Here is a 19,360-nt window from a genome sequence, read left to right as displayed (position 1 = left end):
AATATAAGCTAACTATTCATCTATTTTAGCTTGTACTTTTTCACTTTATTCTATTATTCATTACAATGTATTTTTGATATGATTTATTTTGTATGAACTACTTGTATTGGGACACACGTGCGAAGCACGTGTTTAGAAACTAGTATAATAATAAAAGTCAAACGTGCACCTTCTCAGAACTAGTATTTCATAATAGCCAAGTGATTATAAATATCAGCAGCATCAATATTAACAAACCTGATTAGTATAGTAGTATAATTCTTTGATATTTTTTCTACGAAGAAAAGTAAATTTCATCATAGTCCATCAATGATTCATAATACAGAAATTGAATTGCGAAACTTGCAACTCGCAGCTATGCTCACCCGGAAAACTTCAGGAATCAGGACTGCTGAAGCTTGGAAGCATCGAAAATTAAACTGTAAAAAACATTCATAAAACAAATTAGAGATCGAAAAAGTAACACAAACAGAAATCGTGTAAAATAATAAAATCGACATGCCTTTAGAGGAATATTTTCTGATAGAATTGAAGAAAGTGAATTAAACAAAGAAGAGCCAAGTCTGTAATATTTAATTGACTCGGACACACTTTATAGCTGTTATAAGATGAAATTTTAAAAATGTGTAAATGAAGCATCACAATTAGGAGCTACAGGAAACATTTCTAAACAGGGAAAAAAGAAATTTATACCTCAAGCAAAGTACTTAACGGTGATCCATGTCGAAATTAATACCATCGAAATTTTCTATCTTATCACGACTTTGTATTCTTAAAAAAAGAAAATATTCATATCATTCGACGTTTTTCCTTTACAACGTTAGAGCAAACATATGCATAAACTTGGGTCAGAAAATTAATTCAGTGAAATGTGAATTAGGCGACATCAACTTAGCAAACACTTCATAAAGGCATTTGACAATTTATCATCTTCTCTTGAATCAAGGCATGTATTATAACTCAATCAGAAGACATGTAAAACTAAAGATAGAAGAAGATCAAGAAAAATGAAAATTTTGGATCAGCAGATGATTTAAACAACTTTCGAACAATGAAAACGATATTTCAAAAGCAATTTTCCATTTTAAGTATCTGAATACCAGTAGAAAACCGATATACTCCAACATCATTGTGATGCAAAGTGGGGCAAAACCAATTTAGCGCCGCAGTAAGAAAGGGGAAGAAAAAAATATTTGTACCTTTCCCATCAGGTGAAGCAGGAATTGAAAACTTGGGTTGAATTCTTCTACTCTGTTGATGTCTTTTGTGTCATCAGAATTGAAGGCTTGAACTCATGAAAATGGGTTCTAGAGAATTTTGAAACCGTTGATTTCTCTGTTTCACAGACAGATGACTGATGAGGGTGCCAATAAAGGAAATCTATTTTGCTGATTTATGAGAGTGCAAACTATTACTACAAAATAATCATCTTGGTAACTGAAACACCAGTAAATCATTATTTTGTTATCTAACCTTGAATTCATCATGATCCTAGAAGTTCTCTGCATATCAAAACCAAAAAACTGATGTAATATTCTGGATCTTTGAATATGAAAAAAAAAAAAAAAAAACTGATGTAATATTCTGGATCTTTGAATATGAAAAAAAAAAAACTGATGTAATAATGCAGTCGCATCAAACTTGAAACCAATGTGGTACAACATGGCATAAATAATGGAAGCAGGCATTCAAAGTCGTTTTCACTTTCTTTAAATTTGAAGCTTGATGTAACTCTTATCAAGGTGTTGGCTACCTGATTGAGAAAGTGAGGTTGCATTTCTTAGACCCTAACATATATTAAGCAATCAATTTTCTTGAGCAAATTATCTCAATTCTTACCTATACTAGATTTCTTTTACAAATATAAAGATTTCATCCTGTTCTAAAGATATTTCGTCGACTTCAAAGAAGCAATAGATGGTACACACTTGTCAAAACGAATTAACAAACAATCAAAATATATTAAGGAAATAGAATAACCTACATCTATCGGAGGAGCACTCATTTTAATCATTACAGGTTTTCCCAATGAACATATATGATTTGAGCAATAGACGTACCACACTGCTCAACAAGATTTCAAAAAAGTAAAGAATTGACAAAAAAGCAAAGGGAAGTAAACAAAAATAGAATGCTTCTGAGGAAAAAGAAAAGCTTACATTTGTGAGAGCACCATTAGTTTTAATCATTAAAGGCATTCCAGATCAATCGCTATGGTGGGGATATGAGCAATTTCTGGCCAGTATTCCCCCTTGTCAAATTCTAGTAGTGGTTTGAGCAATGGGCAGTTGTAAATATGTAGTTTAGAGAGGGAAGATGGCATCCCTTTTACTGGAAGAGATTGGAGCTTAGAGCACTCATTAATGATCAGTTGAGAGAGGGAGGAGGGCAGTGCTGGTTCAGGAAGTGATTGGAGATTATGGCAATTGGATATCTTCAGCTGAGAGAGGGAGGAGGGCAGTGCTGATTCAGGAAGTGATTGGAGATTAGGGCAATTGGATATCTCCAGCTGAGAGAGGGAGGAGGGCAGTGCTGATTCAGGAAGTGATTGGAGATTATGGCAACCATAGATGATCAGCTGAGAGAGGGAGGAGGGCAGTGCTGATTCAGGAAGTGATTGGAGATTAGGGCAATTGGAGATCTCTAGCTTAGAGAGGGAGGAGGGCAGTGCTGATTCAGGAAGTGATTGGAGATTAGGGCAATGGGAGATCTCTAGCTTAGAGAGGGAGGAGGGCAGTGCTGATTCAGGAAGTGATTGGAGATTAGGTAAATTCCTGATTTGTAGACTTTGAAGCGAAGTGAGGTGCAAAAACTGGCCTTGTTCCAGCATTGACTGAATTTGATGTAAATTACCCTCAATATGTAGATGTTGAAGAGAGGTGAGGCTTTTGAGATGTTGGCTGCTTAATGTTTTCAGATTCCATATGGTAAGTGTTTGAATAGAGGAAGGCAACTCACAGTTCTCAGCACCAAGAATCTCTTCGTCACTGCCATCATGAGAGATCTCTAACTCTCTGAGACAGGGAAGTCTCTGTAAACGCCACTCCTTTCGGCCGTTCACCAATTTCTTGCACTTGTCGATATGAAGTTGTTGTAAATTGAAGGGCAATCCTCCTTCAGGAAAGGACTCTATTTCTGGACAATTTTCCATATTCAGTTTCTTAAGAGATGGAAGGAGTTCCTGCATATGTTCTGGCAGACACTTCAGCTTCTTACAGCCAACAATAATCAGTGACGTCATCTGGGTCCCCCCACATGCCACCGATAGTTTTTCAACATTCTCACAATTCCAAATAAGGAGTCTTTCAGTCGCAGTAGGAATCAAAAACCTAGTAAGGTTGTGGCACTTATATACAGACAAAGAGCGTGCTCTTAAGTGTGATATATCATCTATACAATTACATCCCTCCAGACTCAATCTCTCCAGAAACATACTTATCTCACCCACTGGCGGATCCAATTTCAATTTCCGGCAACGAGCTTTGGTTATTGCTTTCAAGGTAGTGGATCTAATACGTAATTCCTCAATCTGCTTCATTCCCTCAATTTGGGATCTAAGCAGCTCAGCATCATCAAAAACAACTCCAACCATGGGAGAACCAATTACTTCAAAACTTTTTAAACTTGAAAGTTGGATGGGTACTGTCTCCAAACTGAGTTCAGGGCAATTTTCAATCAAAAGCTTCTCAAGTATAGGGAACTCTCCACTTCCTAGTAGGTCCCATTGCTTCCACTCCGGCATATCAACAAATTCAAGCTTCTCAAGACAGTTAAAAGGCTTTTTGGAGGATGAACTGCCATAGAATTCTTCAGTCACCTCTGTTATTCCATGCATCCCTTTAATGATAAGATATTTCAAAGAAGGAAGCTGTCCTAGTGCCGGCAAGGAATAACAGTCCTTGCAGTTGCTAAGAGACAATTTCACCAGATTAAGAAACAAAGGATCAGATAGCCAATTTGGAAATGTTGTCCCTCTATATCCAGTGATTTCTACTTCTTTTATGTTTTTATGTGGGCGTAACTCATCAAGTATGTCTCTTTCTGTTTTTGAATTGTCGGCACTACTACTTTTACTCCACTCTAAAGATAACTTGTCAACGTGATTCTTCTCCCTCATCTTTGCCTTCACAGCTTCCCTTCTATCAACCACATTTTGCAACTCTACAACAGATAGAGATCCATACAAGTTCTGTGCTTCACCCAAATCTTCCATTCTCAAACCACCGAGAAAAACCTTGGCTCCCATTAGCACTTGGAGGCTTTTCAACTTGCCCAAATGTAGGGGCGTCTTCAAGTGCAAAGTTTTGCTTATGTCAAGATGACGCAAGTTAATCAACTTCTCTATCTGCAGCGGTAGCTCCTTAAGAAAATAACAACCTGACAGGAGAAGTGTCTCCAAGTTATACAATCCACAAACAGAATCAGGCAACTTTTTAATACATGTCAGAGAAAGGTCCAAAAATCTGAGGAGCTTTAATTTGATAAACAAGTCATTTGGCAACTCATTAATCTCATAACCTGACAATGATAATGCCCTTAAGGATCTTAGTCTTGGCAGTATGTTATACTGCACCCTCTTGCTTAGAGAGCAATAATTGACACCAATACATATCGGGAGCAATGTCCTCAGCTGCTCCAATTTGTAGAGGGGTGTCAATTTCTCAAACTCACCACCATATCCCACTGAATAAGATAAGTGCCGACTTTTTTCCAACATTTGAGATCCTTTGCTCTCTTCCAACCTGATACAAAGTTTTGAAGATGCAATTTGGGCTAAATCATTGACAAGGTCATGCATCAAGAATAAATTCTCCATGTTCCCTTTAGAAGGATTTGGGACCCTTTCAAATAATGATCTTGATCTCAACTCCTGAAAGTATTGGTTGCCTAAATCTTCTATTATCCCATCGTCCTTTGGTACGAGACCATTAGCAATCCACAGATGAATAACTTGTTCTTTCCTAAATGGATAATCTTTAGGAAATATTGCACAAAAGGAAAAACATCGCTTTAAATGTGCGGGAAGATCATTATAGCTCAACATCAACGCTGGTAATATGTCATTCTGTGGCAGTTGCCATATTTCACTTCTCAAAATACGTTTCCACCCTTCAACCTCTGATTTGGAGCGTAACATGCCAGCGAGCGTCTTCAGAGCTAAGGGCAGTCCTTTGCACTTAGCTGCAATTTGTTTTCCGACCTCTTCAAGTTCTGGATGTCCCTTAGGATCCATGTTTTCAAATGCATGTCTTTTGAATAAAGACCAAGAGGCTTCAGTAGACAAATTGTCCATGCTAATTTTCTCATTTCCCATCATCAAGGCAACACTCTCTTTACGTGTCGTCACAATGATTTTACTTCCTGTATCTCCTTGTACAAAATGATTTCTCAAGTCATCCCACTCGTTGTAGTTGTCATTCCACACATCATCCAAAACAATAAGGAACTTCTTTTCCTTCAACCTTTCCTTCAATTTGACTTGAAGCTGATTAAGATTATTGTGGACATCCTTTGAGTCAAATTTGCCAATTTCTTGAAGTAACCCTTTCGTTATTCTCAAAGCATCATATGGCTCAGAAACACAATACCAAGCTTTTAAACCAAAATGGTTCTTCACCCTCTCATCATGGTAAACCGCTTTAGCAAGTGCTGTCTTACCCAGGCCGCCCATTCCAACAATAGGAACTACTGTCAGCTTTTTCCCACTTGCATCTTCAGACAATAAACGGTTAATCAAATCCTCTATTTCGCTCTGCCTACCAAAGATATCAGATTTAACATCCACAGAAGTTCTAGTTTCTTGTTTAGTGGAAACAAAATGCTCCTTTAAGCCAAGGCGACCAATTTGCTTTTCCAACACCTCCAATTTTTTAATAGTGTCTTCCAACTTGTTCTTTATGTCAAGAAAGAAATCATCACTCAAGCACAGGTTAAGGTCACTTACTTGCTGGTTGCTTGTTTCTGTAAGATTTTGAAGCTGACCTTCCACTTTAAGCCTCAAAGCTTCATAATTGACTTGTTCTATCAAGTTTTCAGAACCGTCCACAGCAGTCTGAAGCTTATTTAACCACTGGCTCACAAATTTATTTGATGCTTGCTTATTCTCTGCATCACTTAGCACAATTTGAAGACCAAGCAGAATGTCCCCCAGCTTCTCAAAGAGCTGAACATCATCTGTATGCTTCTGAAACATGTTGAGAAGATCACCGTGAGGAGCAAGCCTATCAAAGAGAACATTCAAAGCTGAAGAGAGAAATGCACCACCAACTGCTAAGCCAATCTCCATTTCTGAAATCTGCAAAGCAAAACAAGGAGAACACAATATGATTTTGAGAAGATAAATTTTTCTATCTTGATTTACTAACAACTTTACTTTATCTACTGTTGAATGCTAAGAGTAATTTGCAAACAAGAATAATCAGAGATCTATAATTGGTACAACTATAGTTTTCCACGGTCAACAACTGACAGCTATAGGAAAATAAAAATAATTTAAATTTGTCTTTTTTTTTTCTCTTTTCCATGGGTATCACTTTTCACCTAACAACAACAGTCTTTTATCTCAATTGAATAATTGAGGGAGTCTGAATCTAAATAAGCCACAAAAAGATAAAAGTGATCAAAATAAATTACTATTCTAGTAAGTAACTAAAATAGGCTTAGTGAAAGAAAAAAAATCCGTTTTATGCAATATTCCAAACATTTTTTGTTGGTCTCATAACGTGCATATTTTAATATATAACGAAACTGTTTTTTACACCTTATAAAACGAAACTATTTCTTACACTTTGTAAAGTGTAAGTTTTTCTTACACTCTATAAAGTGGAAGAGAATCTTACATTTCAAGAAAAGTTACTTTCACGAAATTCAGAATGATGAGTCTTTTTTTTTATAAATAAATAAATAAATATATATATACACACATACATTTATGCATCAAATTTTACATTTCAAAAGTTGAAATATCGGATCATGCTTTTTGGAGAATTTGAAATTAAATTTCAAATCATAATTTCAAATTGCATATTCAATCATTAATTATAAATCATGACTTCATATCGTATGTCCAAACACAAGCTAGACACCATCAAATCTATGTTTGTACTGATGAAATAGTGTGGTGTAGATTGTTGCTCGCGAGCTCGTGGAACCCAAATGATGTTGTTTGACAGAATATTATTTTTATAATTAGTTTTAATTTACCTAAAGGAAAAATATAAATCTTTCATAATTGACTAATTCTTTGATTCTTGGAGTAAAAGATTTTGGACTCTCTTATAGATTGAAATTCGGCATTTCTTCTCACTTTACGTTATACACAATGTACAGATAAAGTAACTTTTCTTAATGTGTAAGATTTTCTTCCATTTTATAAAGTGTAAGAAAAACTCACTTTATAAAGTGTAAGAAAAATTTACACTTTACATAGTGAAAGAAATAGTTTCGTTTTATAAGGTGTAAAAAATAGTTCCGTTATATATTAAAATATACATGTTATGAGACTAACGGAAAACATTTGGAATATTGCATAAAATGAAATTTTTTCGTCCACTAAACCTATTTTGATTACTTACTAGAATAGTGACCTATTTTGATCACTTTTATCTTTTGTGGCTTATTTAGGTTCCGAACTCTAATTGAGGCAAGAGAGGAAAGATATTTTATTTAATTTGCGTGGGTGGGTTGGGGATGTGGACAGCCATAGAAGAAAAAAGAACCAAAACTGTCTCTTTTTTTTTTAATCAAAAGTGTCACTTTTCACCCAACAACAGTACTTCGTCTTCGTAATGTTCTATTTTCATTTCTTCTTACTTTACTACTCCCTCCGTCTCATTTTATATGTCACTTTTTTAATTTGCACTTGCATTAAGAAATTATGTAACTTTACCATTCTATCCTTATTTAATGTTTTTTTAAGTTAACTTTATTAATAAATGACAAGATTAATTATCAAGAGTATAATAGTCAAAATATGATAATTTATGCATAAATTTTATAAAATGACAAGTATTGTAGTCCAACTATTTATAAAAAGGAATGACATATAAAATGGGACGGAGGGAGTATCATTTTTATACATTTTATCAAAGCACAAGGATGAACTGTGCAACTCTAAACCGCATCCTCCTTTTTCAAAAAATGCATGGTCTAGGTAGGCATATTCGCAATGATAGTTCTATTTGTTAAAGAACGAAAAAAGTCTCATATTGATAATTAATAAGATGGGCGGTCTCTTTATCAGGCTCACACAATCTCTTTAGGTCAGCTTTAAGGGGTCGTTTGGTTGGGAACTAGTTATCCCAGGGATAACTTAGTTATTCCGGGATAACTTATCTCATTACTATACTATAGATGGTGGGATAATTTATCCCAAACATGTCAACCAAACAAAATATCTAAATTTTATCCCAAAATTATTTATGCTTATCCCTCACACCAAACGAGCGTGAGTTAGGCCAAAAACTCATCATTAGCTTTTCTCCAATACGATAGCCTCATATTTCAAAAGACTATTCATATTGGGTTGAGGCAATTAAAATTGATGTGACACTATTTATCAACACTAAATCATTTTTTATTTTTATTGTTTGTATTATATAAAAATTATAATTTTTATATTTTTAATTAATTTCGCAGTATACTTAATTATATTTTATGTAATATTTTTATAATATTAATTTTAAATTTTAAATTTGGTATACAAATTTTTATAAATTAATTTTCGTTTATATTATTTTTATATAAGATTTTAAGTTAATTTACTATAAATTATAAATAAATATAACCATTACAAAAATAAAAAGTGCAAATATAATATATTATTAATAAATAACACAATGTATTTTATATAATCGAAAACAATATAAACTTCAATAAAGTAGTGATAATTGAATATCTACTCTAGGGGCAGCAAACAAATGCGTCAATTCAGATATAGACGGTTAAAATGAGTTATGTGAAAATGGATAAAATATTTTATCCACCCATATTGGATACGAATAAAAAATAGGTTAACTAACGAATAATATAACTATAACTACTTTGCTCATAGTGTAGCAGGCCCCCTTGCATACCAAACAAGCTCCACTAGGTTTAAAAATATTCTTGAACTATGTAAAACTAAATAAAAATGTTCTTAGTTAATAGTTTAGTTTAAATAGTATTGTCATCAATAGTTTGGTTCGAAAATACTCTTATTGTTACTTAATGGATCAAAGCTATTTTTTTTTCCCAAATAAATAGATTGTTATTATATTCTTTTCTGAATAACATTTTTTTCTATAGCAAATGTTTATCCTACTTCAATTCAAAAAAGATTAGAGCCCGTTTGGATAGATTGAAAAAAGTAGCTTTAAAGTCAAAATAAAAATATAAATAGGGGGGAGTCTTACTTTTGGTTTTTAACTTATTTTAAATTATTTTTAACTTTGTCAAACACACTCAAAAACTAAAAATGACTTAAAAATATATTTGACCAACTTTTAAGCCAAAACAAACAGGCTCTAAGAAATAATTTTTTTTATTAGAATTTCTTAATCATTATTTAAATGAAAATTGATGATGAGTTACTATGATCTTATATATGTCATAAATTATGAGTTAAAAAGCATAGAAAGTTATTTTGTTTTGACTGATAAAATTAGATTAGTTTCCTTTTTGGAACTTGATCTATTTTTTGAAAAAGACAATTTTCTGGGGGTCTATTACCCCCCTTATTTTTGTTAAAAATAATATAAATACAACCTTTTGTGCCAACCATCACTTTTTAACATGTTTTTAAAGGTAAGAACATACATCAATTTGCTTAGATATATGTGCTTAATTCGTTAGATTTACCATATCGTCTGCTTTTCAACGAGCAAATTACTTGTACGTTTATCTTGGCAAGTTTTGATGAAATCAAAATAATCATATGAGATATTTATTCTCGCTAAGTTTATCAACTTTTTTGGAAAATGATAAAATGAAGCTAAAGCATTAATGTTTTGTATCCGTTGAGAAAAGATTCTTTACTCGTAAGCCGGCTCTTCTGTCAGGTTTAATTTCACGGGATTCAGCCAATTGTCTTGATCATGACTGTTCTACTATTTCACAAAGAGTTCGAGATGTACTAGTATTATTATTTAGTAATTGCGTAGCTTCCTTTTTTTTCAATGTTTATTACTATACGTTGCTTCATTTACTTTGTACAATGTAATTTTGTTATCATACATTCTTGCACGATGCTATTATTTCTTCATTTCTTTTGAGCCGAGGGTCTACAGGAAACAATCTCCCTACCCCCACAAAGGTAGAGGTAAAGATTGTGCACATCGTACCCTCCCCAAATATCATTTGTGGGATTACATTGGGTATGTTGTTGTCGAGATATACTAGTGATTAGATCTTCTCTTTTGCAATTGTCCTGTCATGTTGTATATTACAAGTCAAAATGGGCGTGAGGTTAGGCTGTTTTTGATGTCCTTTTCAGAAAATGATAAAACAAAGCTAAAGCATGGATGTTCTGTATCCANCGTCTGGGGAAACTATCAGAGAGGATTGCCATTTTCATTGCACGAGAAAATCACTGGGTTCAGAGTGGTTAAGGGAGACGTATTTGAAGGATCGAATCGATAATTTTGGAAGATTGAAGGTTGATGAGAATCTTAGAATCAAGGGTCATAGAAATATATTTGCTGTTGGAGATATAACTGATATTAAGGTAACCACTAAACTGCATAGCTCTTTTTTCTTCAAACTTTTTTTCCTTATTGCTGTTAATAGTAGTATTTTGTACCCCCTTTCATTATATGTGAAGGAGTGTTTGATTGCGCGTGGATTTTAAGAAAGAAATTCTATTCGGAACAGAATAGAAAAAGGAAAGAGTGTTACATAGGATGGAACAAATGAAGTTCTAAGGAACAGATACAAGAAAATCCACTCGAAAATGTCTCTTTTTGTAGTTATGAATCTTGTATATGTTCCTAAGAAAAGAAATTTGTCCATTTTTTGTGGTCTTAAAATATGGTGAAAACACATAAAAGCTCTTGAATGGAATAGAGATGTAACTCTAGTTCCTTTAGAGTCGATAGTCAATCCTATATTTCCAATGGAGACATGCATTATAACTCAATCAGAAGACTTGTAAACCAAAAGATAGATGAAGGAAGATAAACAGAAAAATACAAATTTGGATCAACAAATGCCAATCATATGTTAAACAACTTTTGAGCAATGAAAACGATATTACCAACAATATCTAAACTTACTATATGAATTCTCATGTCCTTATTAGTGGAAAAACTGCTTTAATCATGTAAGTATAAGTTGAATGTTTGCTTCACTGTTAGAAGCACCACTTTGAAAGTGTCTCAAAACAATTATATCCAAATAGACTTCTACCGTTCTAATGGTATTGGCATAATACATAAGTATGCCCTTTAACTTGGCCTCAGATCTGACCTTGAATTCATCCCGAGCAGAATATACTTTCTTGATTTTCCGCTAGCTCTGAGGTGTCACTTGAACCTAATTTGAAGCAAACTTCATAATCTTCAAAGTTCTCTGAATATCAAAAGTCAAAATCAAAGATAATTAACCATAAATCAAAATATACTAAGGAAATTGAATAAATTACATCCATATAAGCAGCACTTGTTTTAATAATTACAGGTTCTGCCAAGCAACATTTATGGTGGAAATATGAACAATTTTTGGTCAGTAGACGTGGTTTGAGCAATAAATGATCCACACTGCTCAATAAGATTTTAAAAATGAAAAGAATTAACCAAAAAACGAAGTGAAGTAAACGGAAATAAAAAACTTCTGAGGGAAAAGAATAGCTTACATCAGTTGGAGAGCCATTCGTTTTAATCATCACATGCATTCGTTATCGATATATATGATGGGAATTTGAGCAATATTTGGCCAGTATTCCCCCTTGTCAAATTCTAGTAGTGGTGTGAGCAATGGACATTCTGAAATATCTAGTTTAGAGAGGGAAGATGGCATCCTTTTTACTTCAATATATAGATGTTGAAGAGAGGTGAGTCTTTTGAGATGTTGGCTGCTTAATGTTTTCAGATTCCATATTCTAAGTGTTTGAATAGAGGAAGGCAACTCCCAATTCTCACCACCAACAATCTCTTCGTCACTGCAATCATGTAAGATCCATAACTCTGTGAGTCTTTGTAAACGCCACTCCTTTCGGCGGTTCACCAGTTTCTTGCAATTGTAGATATGAAGTTGTTGTAAATTGAAGGGCAATCCTCCTTGAGGGAAGGACTCTATTTCTGGACAATTTTGCAGATTCAGTACCTTAAGAGATGGAAGGAGTTCCTGCATATGTTCTGGCAGACACTTGAGCTTTGAACAGTCATTAATAAACAAATACGTCATCTGGGTCCCCCCACATGCCACCGATAGTTTTTCAAGATTCTCACAATTCCAAATATAGAGTCTTTCAGTCGCAGTAGGAATCAAAAACGTAGTAAGGTTGTGGCAATCCTGTACCCACAATTCGCGTGCTCTTGGGAGTAACTCAGGTGATATATCACATTTTTGCAATCCAGAAACATACTCATCTCACCAACATACTCCAGAAACATACTCATCTCACCAACTGGCGCTTCCAATTTCAATTTCCGGCAACGAGATATCTCAATTCTCTTCAAGATAGTGGGCTGTATGCTAAAAGGAAAGGAAGTAACAGAGTTACAATCACTAATATATAATACCTCAATCTGCTTCATTCCCTCAACTTGGGATGTAAACAGTTGAGCATCATCAAAAACAACTCCAACCTTAGAAGAACCAACAACTTGAAACCTTTTTAAACTTGTAAGTTGGATGGGTGTCTCCAAACTGACTTCAGGGCAATTTATAATGAAAAGCTTCTAAAGTGTAGGAAAGTCTCCACTTCCTAGTAGGTGCCATTGCTTCCACTCCAGCATATCTTCAAATCTAAGCTCCACAAGAGAGTTAAAAGGCTTTTTGGAGGACAAACTACCATAGAATTCTTCCGTCCATTCAACCCTCTAATCGAAAGGAATTTTAAACAAGGGAGTTGTCCTAGTGCTGGCAAGGAATAACAGTCCTTGCAGTTTCTAAGAGACAATTGTACTAGCTTAAGAAATGAAAGATCAGCTAGCCAATTTGGAAATTTTTTCCCTCTATATCCAGTGATTTCGACTTCTTTTATGTTTGTATGTGGGCATAGCTCATCAAGTATGTCTCTTTCAGTTTGTGAATTGTCGGCACTACTACTGTCACTCCACTCCAATGATAACTTCTCAACATGATTCTTCTCCCTCATCTTTTCCTTCACAGCTTCCCTTCTATCAACCATATTTTGCAACTTTACAACAGATAGAGATCCATACAAGTTCTGTGCTTCACCCAAATCTTCCATTCTCAAACCACCTAAAAGAAACTTGGCTCCCATTAGCACTTGGAGGCTTTTCAACTTGCTCAGATGTAGGGGCATCTTCAAGCGCCAAGTGTTGCTTATGTCAAGATGACGCAAGTTAATCAACTTCTCTATCTGCAGCGGTAGGTCCTTAAGATAATTACAATCTGACAGGAGAAGTGTCTCCCAGTTATACAATTCACAAACAGAATCAGGCAACTTTTCAATATATGTCAGAGAAAGGTCCAAAAATCTGAGGAGCTTTAATTTGATAAACAAGTCATTTGGCAACTCCTTAATCTGGTAATGAGACAATGATAATGCCCTTAAGGATCTTAGTCTTGGCAGTATGTTATGCAGCACCCTCTTCCTTAGCTTTATGTTGTAATAATAGTGCTCAAGGATATTGATTGCAAGTAATGTCCTCAGCTGCTCTGATTTAAAGAGTGATTTCAATTTCTCAAAGTCATGTTCTCCCATTGAATAAGATTAGTGCTGACATTGTTCCAACATATGCGATCCTTTGTTCTCTTCCAACCTTATACAAAGATTTGAAGATGCAATTTGGGCCAAATCATTGACAAGGTCATGCATTAAGAATCCCTCTGGTTTCCATTCAGATTCGGGGACCCTTTCGAACAATGATCTTGATCTCAACTCAAGAAAGTATTGGTTACCTGAATGCAACTGCTGTACCAGACCATTAGCAATCCACAGGTGAATAACTTGGTCTTTGCAAAATTCATAATCTTTGGGATATATTGCACAATAAGAAAAACATTGCTTCAAGTGTGCAGGAAGATCATTGTAGCGTAACATCAACGCTGGTAATATACCATTCGAACAACTTGGAATCTCCCATATTTCACTTCTTAAAATGTCTCTCCACTCATCCACCTCTGATTTGCAGTGTAAAACACCAGCAAGTGCCTTTAGAGCTAAAGGCAACCCTTTGCACTTGTCTGCAATTTGTTTTCCAATCTCTTCAAGTTCTGGATGTTCTTTAGGATCCCTGTTTTCTAGTGAATGTCGTTTGAATAAATCCCAAGAGACTTCATCAGACAGAGTCCCCACGTTGACTGCCCCACTACCCATCATCAAGGCAACACTCTCTTTACGTGTTGTCACAATGATCTTACTTCCTATATCTCCTTGTACAAAAACATTTCTCAAGTCATCCCACTCGTTGTAGTTGTCATTCCAGACATCATCCAGAACAATAAGAAACTTCTTTCCCTTTAATCTTTCCTTCAATTTGACTTGTAGCTGATTAAGATTGTCATCAGCCTTCAAGTCAAATGGGCTAATTTCGTGAAGTAAACCTTTTGTTATTCTGAAAGCATCATATGCCTCAGAATCACAAAACCAAGCTTTCAAACCAAAATGGTCCTTCACCCTCTCATCATTGTAAACCACTTTAGCAAGTGTTGTCTTACCCACGCCGCCCATTCCAACAATAGGAACCACAGTCAGCATTTTTCCATTTGCATCTTCAGACAATAAACGGTCAATCAAATCCTCTATTTCGCTCTGCCTTCCAAATATATCAGAATCATCAACCAAAGAAGTTGAAGGTGTTCTTGTTTCTTGTTTAGTTGAACCAAAATGATCCTTTAAGCCAAGGCGACCAATTTGCTTTTCCAACACCTCCAATGTTTCAATGGTTTCTTCCAACTTAACCTTTATGTTATGAAATGAATCATCACTCAAGCACAGGTTGAGGTTAAAGAAGCTAAATGAAGATGAAATATTTTCCATTATCAGTATCATATATTCTGATTTCATTATTGTATGTTCTCTGATTCTTTACCTTTAATTACTTGATAGGATTCATTAGTTTTACTGATATTGTGGGATCTTTTACCACATAATTCTTTTGTATTTAAACAACACATTGTATCAATGAAAGACACAAAAAACATTTCTCTTGTGTATTCTGCTCCTTTATGGTATTAGAGCTATCAACACTCAAACGAGTATAAACTTGTAATCATCTTCCCATCTTATTCAAAAAAAATTCCCTTTCCTTTCCAAACCACCTAAAAACAATGGTGAACTCATCTGCTTCGGACATCAATCTGAACAGTGATGACCCAATCAACACTTCATCCACAATTGTGAATGTTGCTTCAACCAAAACGCAAATCATTAACATCAACCCAACTGCACAACTTCCAATCAAACTTACTGGTGGTGCAAACTTTGTAACATGGAAAGCTCAAATTCAAAAGGTCATGAATGGGTTTGACTTAATGAGCTATCTTGATGGATCCATAACGCCGCCACCACGCACCATTAAGCAAGACACAAAAGATGTCGTCAATCCAGATTTCAAAATCTGGTTTCAGCAAGATAATCTCATCTGCAACGACTTAATGGCATCTGTTGACTCCACCATTGCACCATCAGTTGCCTCTGCCGAAACTTCAAAAGAAGCATGTGACTATTTGCATACTACATATGCAAATAGATCTCAAACCAGGATCTACAGTCTTCGAGATGCATTGGCGAAAGTTCAGCGAGATCAAAAATCTGTCACTGATAATCTCAGGGAGATAAGAACTATCACTGATGAATTAGCTGCTGCCGGTGCTCGCATTTCTAATGAAGAGTTGGTTGTAAAAATTCTGAGTGGCCTTGGATCTGAATATGAGCCTTTAAGTACTGTTATTCGTTCAAGAGACTCTCCTATTTCAAATGAGGAATTGGATCACAAGCTCACGGATCATGAACTTTATCTAAAGTAAACTGATAAGAAGCAACCACCAACTCCAATCACTGCTCAAGTTGCACAGAGAACAAATAATCACAATAACAACAGCAACAGGCAAACTCGCCGATGGTCTGGTCAGCCTCAATGGCATTCGCAAACTACTCCTTCTGGAACGCAACAATGGTGTACCCCCCACACTCAAAGCAATGGAAACTTTTCCCAGCCATGGCGCCCCTCTATTCCTTTGCAGGCCAAAATGCAAATCCAATGTCAGTTATGTGAAAATTTTGGTCACACTGCAAATGTTTGACGTTCCAAGTCGCATAACCATTTTGACGCTAAGGCCATGTTTGCTGCTCGGTCTTTTCCCAATACTGCTCCATGGATTCTGGATTCCGGTGCCTCACATCATATCACTGCTGATTCTCAGAACATAGCCTCTCCACATGAATACACGGGTCCTGAACAAGTTTCAATGGGTGATGGTAACGGTATTTCGATCACCCACACTCGTTCCACTACATTAAACTCTCCCATACATTCCTTTTCTTTACATAATATTCTGTGTACTCCATCTATCAAAAAGAATCTTATATCTGTTTTAAAATTTTGTCAACAAAACCAAACATCTATTGAATTCTTTCCTTTCTCTTTTGTTGTGAAGGCACTGACTACGGGGGCCAACGTTTGCGACTTCAACACATTCATCTCCTACAGCCTACACGGCAAATACTTCTCAAGTTCCTTTATCTCTGTGGCATCGTCGTTTAGGACATCCTAATATCCGTCTTTTGAAGCTTCTTTTAAGAAATTACCAGTTGCCTTATTTTGATAATTTTCAATCTTGTAATTCATGTCATTGCAATAAAAGCCACAGGATTCCTTTCTCACGTAACTCTTTGAAAAGTTCAAGACCATTTGAAACACTCTATACCGATGTTTGGGGTCCTTCACCCGTTCTATCCCTTGATCAAAAGCGCTATTACATCATTTTTGTCGATCAGTTTACCAAATATATTTGGCTCTATACACTTAAACAAAAAAGTGATGTAGTCAAGGTCTTCTCTGAATTTCGGCCACTCATTGAGAACTTTTTCAATACTAAGATTCTCACCTTATATTCTGATGGGGGAGGAGAATTTAAGGGACTAAAATCACTTCTTCCTGAATTTGGGATTCAACACTTCTCCTCTCCCCCATATACCCCACAAAGAATTGCCTTAGCTGAAGGACGTCATAGGCACATTATCAAAACTGCTAGAACCCTACTTCACCAAGCATCACTACCACCCTATTTTGGAGTTTTGCTTGTCAAATTGCTGTTTACTTAATTAATAGATTTCCTACATCCTCAGATAATATTTCTCCATATCAAACTCTTTTTGGTACAGCTCCCAATATTTTCTCACTTTTTATGTTTGGTTGCTTATGCTATCCTTGGCTAAAGCCATATACTAAAAATAAACTTGAACCAAGATCCACACCATGTGTCTATTTAGGATTCTCCACTCACTTTCATAGTCATCAATGCTTTGATCCTGAATCCTCAAAAATATATTTCTCCAGAGACGTAAAATTTTTGGAAGATATTTTTCCTTATGAAAATATTTTTTCCAAGTACAAGGGAATCCCTCAGAATATTTCATGGTTTAATTCCACATCCGATTCGGATACATCTTCCTCTACTCTATCTTGTCCAGATCATACAATATCTTTTTCCTATTACTCTAAGAAGTCCACTTCCAATCAAAGATCCAAACTTGGTTGTTCGTCCAAATGACTCTACTGCACCAGCAATAGTTATGCGTCCTCCGTCAGAACTTTCAGCAATCCAACGAAATCAGGTAACTTCCTCCCCTCTAGATAATTCATTTTTTACTGCTGAATCGTCTACATTCCCCCTTCTAATTCCCTTCCCCAGCAGCAGCACTCACCACAACTTAACCTCCCTTCTCAGACCAACCAGTCTTTACCACCACGACGCCCTGTCACCCGTTCCCAATATCAAATCACTAAGCCTAATCCAAAGTATGCATCCATGGCCACCCTTACATCCCAAATACCACCAGTCACAGTTAAACAAGCTTGTAAGGACCCACAATGGAGACAAGCTATTCAAAGTGAATTTGACGCTCTCATGAGCAACCAAACATGGAACCTTATTCCTCCATCTGATCACCAAAATATTGTGGAGAATAAATGGATCTTCTGTATTAAGCGCAAACCTGATGGATCAATTGAACGGTACAAGGCTCGCCTTGTTGTCAAAGGTTTCACTCAACGGCCTGGAATCGATTATGTTGATACTTTCAGTCCGGTTGTCAAACCAACAACCATTCAAATAGTACTTGCCATCGCCACACAAAACAAGTGGCCACTCCATCAACTAGACATAAACAATGTTTTTCTACAAGGTACACTGACTGAGGAAGTCTTTATGAAACAACCGAAAGGTTTTGAGAATCCTGATTACCCAAACTATGTATGCAAACTAAACAAAGCCATGTATGGTCTCAAACAAGCACCCTGTTCTTGGTACACCGAGCTCACAAATTTTCTCATTTCTGCTGGATTTCGCAAGACTCATTCTGAGCACTCTTTATTTACCTTACACTCTCATAACACTGTCATTTTCTTGCTTGTATGTAGATGATATTGTTATTACAGGAAATAACTTGCAAACTATTAACAACATCAAGAGCGCACTCTCCAACCGTTTTTCACTCAAAGACCTTGGACCACTACTTTTTTTCCCAGGCATTGAAGTCCTTCCACAATCAGCTGGATTATTTCTTTCTCAAACCAAGTACATAATGGACATCTTGCAGGAGTTCTTTATGAAGGACTGCCAGGGTGTTTATATACCATTATCCACCCCAATTTCACTTAGGTTGAATGATGGCTCCCCTCCTACAGATGCAAAACAATATCGAAGTGCAATTGGCAAGCTCCAGTATCTTGCATTTACTAGACCAGACATAAGCTTTGTTGTTAATAAGCTCTCTCAATTTATGCATCAGCCATCTCACACACACTGGCAAGCAGTGAAGCGCCTCCTTCGGTATCTCAAATCAACTATCCATCATGGGCTTCTTTTTCACCATGGATCTAATGCTGCCCTTCATGTTTATACTGATGCAGATTGGGCAGGGGACCACGATAATCGTACCTCTACTTCTGCTTATGTTATCTATCTGGCTTAACACCAATCAGTTGGTCATTAAAGAAACAAAGAACAGTCGCTCGATCTTCAACTGAGG

At 35.8% G+C, this 19,360-nt stretch overlaps 3 protein-coding genes and 1 pseudogene across 3 annotated transcripts in view; 1 reads left to right on the top strand and 3 right to left on the bottom strand.

The window, feature by feature from the left end:
• Positions 1–201: 201 nt before the first annotated feature.
• Positions 202–6,342, bottom strand: LOC125845106 (putative disease resistance RPP13-like protein 1). The gene is made up of 5 exons (XM_049524528.1): positions 3,415–6,342; positions 2,160–3,369; positions 1,985–2,064; positions 1,200–1,502; positions 202–419 (listed from the first exon to the last, which is right to left on the bottom strand). Exons 1-2 carry the CDS (start codon positions 6,284–6,286, stop codon positions 2,189–2,191), a joined length of 4,053 nt encoding a protein of 1,350 aa, XP_049380485.1. The 5' UTR covers positions 6,287–6,342; the 3' UTR covers positions 202–419; positions 1,200–1,502; positions 1,985–2,064; positions 2,160–2,188.
• A 6,116-nt stretch (positions 6,343–12,458) lies between these two features.
• On the bottom strand, positions 12,459–13,867 carry LOC125844518 (putative disease resistance RPP13-like protein 1). The gene is made up of 3 exons (XM_049523832.1): positions 12,989–13,867; positions 12,717–12,782; positions 12,459–12,662 (listed from the first exon to the last, which is right to left on the bottom strand). Exons 1-3 carry the CDS (start codon positions 13,865–13,867, stop codon positions 12,459–12,461), a joined length of 1,149 nt encoding a protein of 382 aa, XP_049379789.1.
• A 381-nt stretch (positions 13,868–14,248) lies between these two features.
• Positions 14,249–15,145, bottom strand: LOC125844517 (putative disease resistance RPP13-like protein 1; annotated as a pseudogene).
• A 1,301-nt stretch (positions 15,146–16,446) lies between these two features.
• The window catches only part of LOC125844514 (uncharacterized), a 6,292-nt gene continuing 3,378 nt past the window's right edge, over positions 16,447–19,360 (top strand). Inside the window, exons 1-4 of the mRNA XM_049523830.1 lie at positions 16,447–16,591; positions 17,853–17,944; positions 18,022–18,514; positions 18,750–19,265. Coding sequence (XP_049379787.1) covers positions 16,447–16,591; positions 17,853–17,944; positions 18,022–18,514; positions 18,750–19,265 — 1,246 coding nt within the window. The remainder of the gene's footprint in view (positions 16,592–17,852; positions 17,945–18,021; positions 18,515–18,749; positions 19,266–19,360) is intronic.

This window comes from Solanum stenotomum, chromosome 11 (genome assembly GCF_019186545.1).
Source record: "Solanum stenotomum isolate F172 chromosome 11, ASM1918654v1, whole genome shotgun sequence".
NCBI lineage: Eukaryota > Viridiplantae > Streptophyta > Magnoliopsida > Solanales > Solanaceae > Solanum > Solanum stenotomum.
Note: the sequence above shows the minus strand (reverse complement) of the source record. Positions and strands in the feature narration are given on the sequence as shown.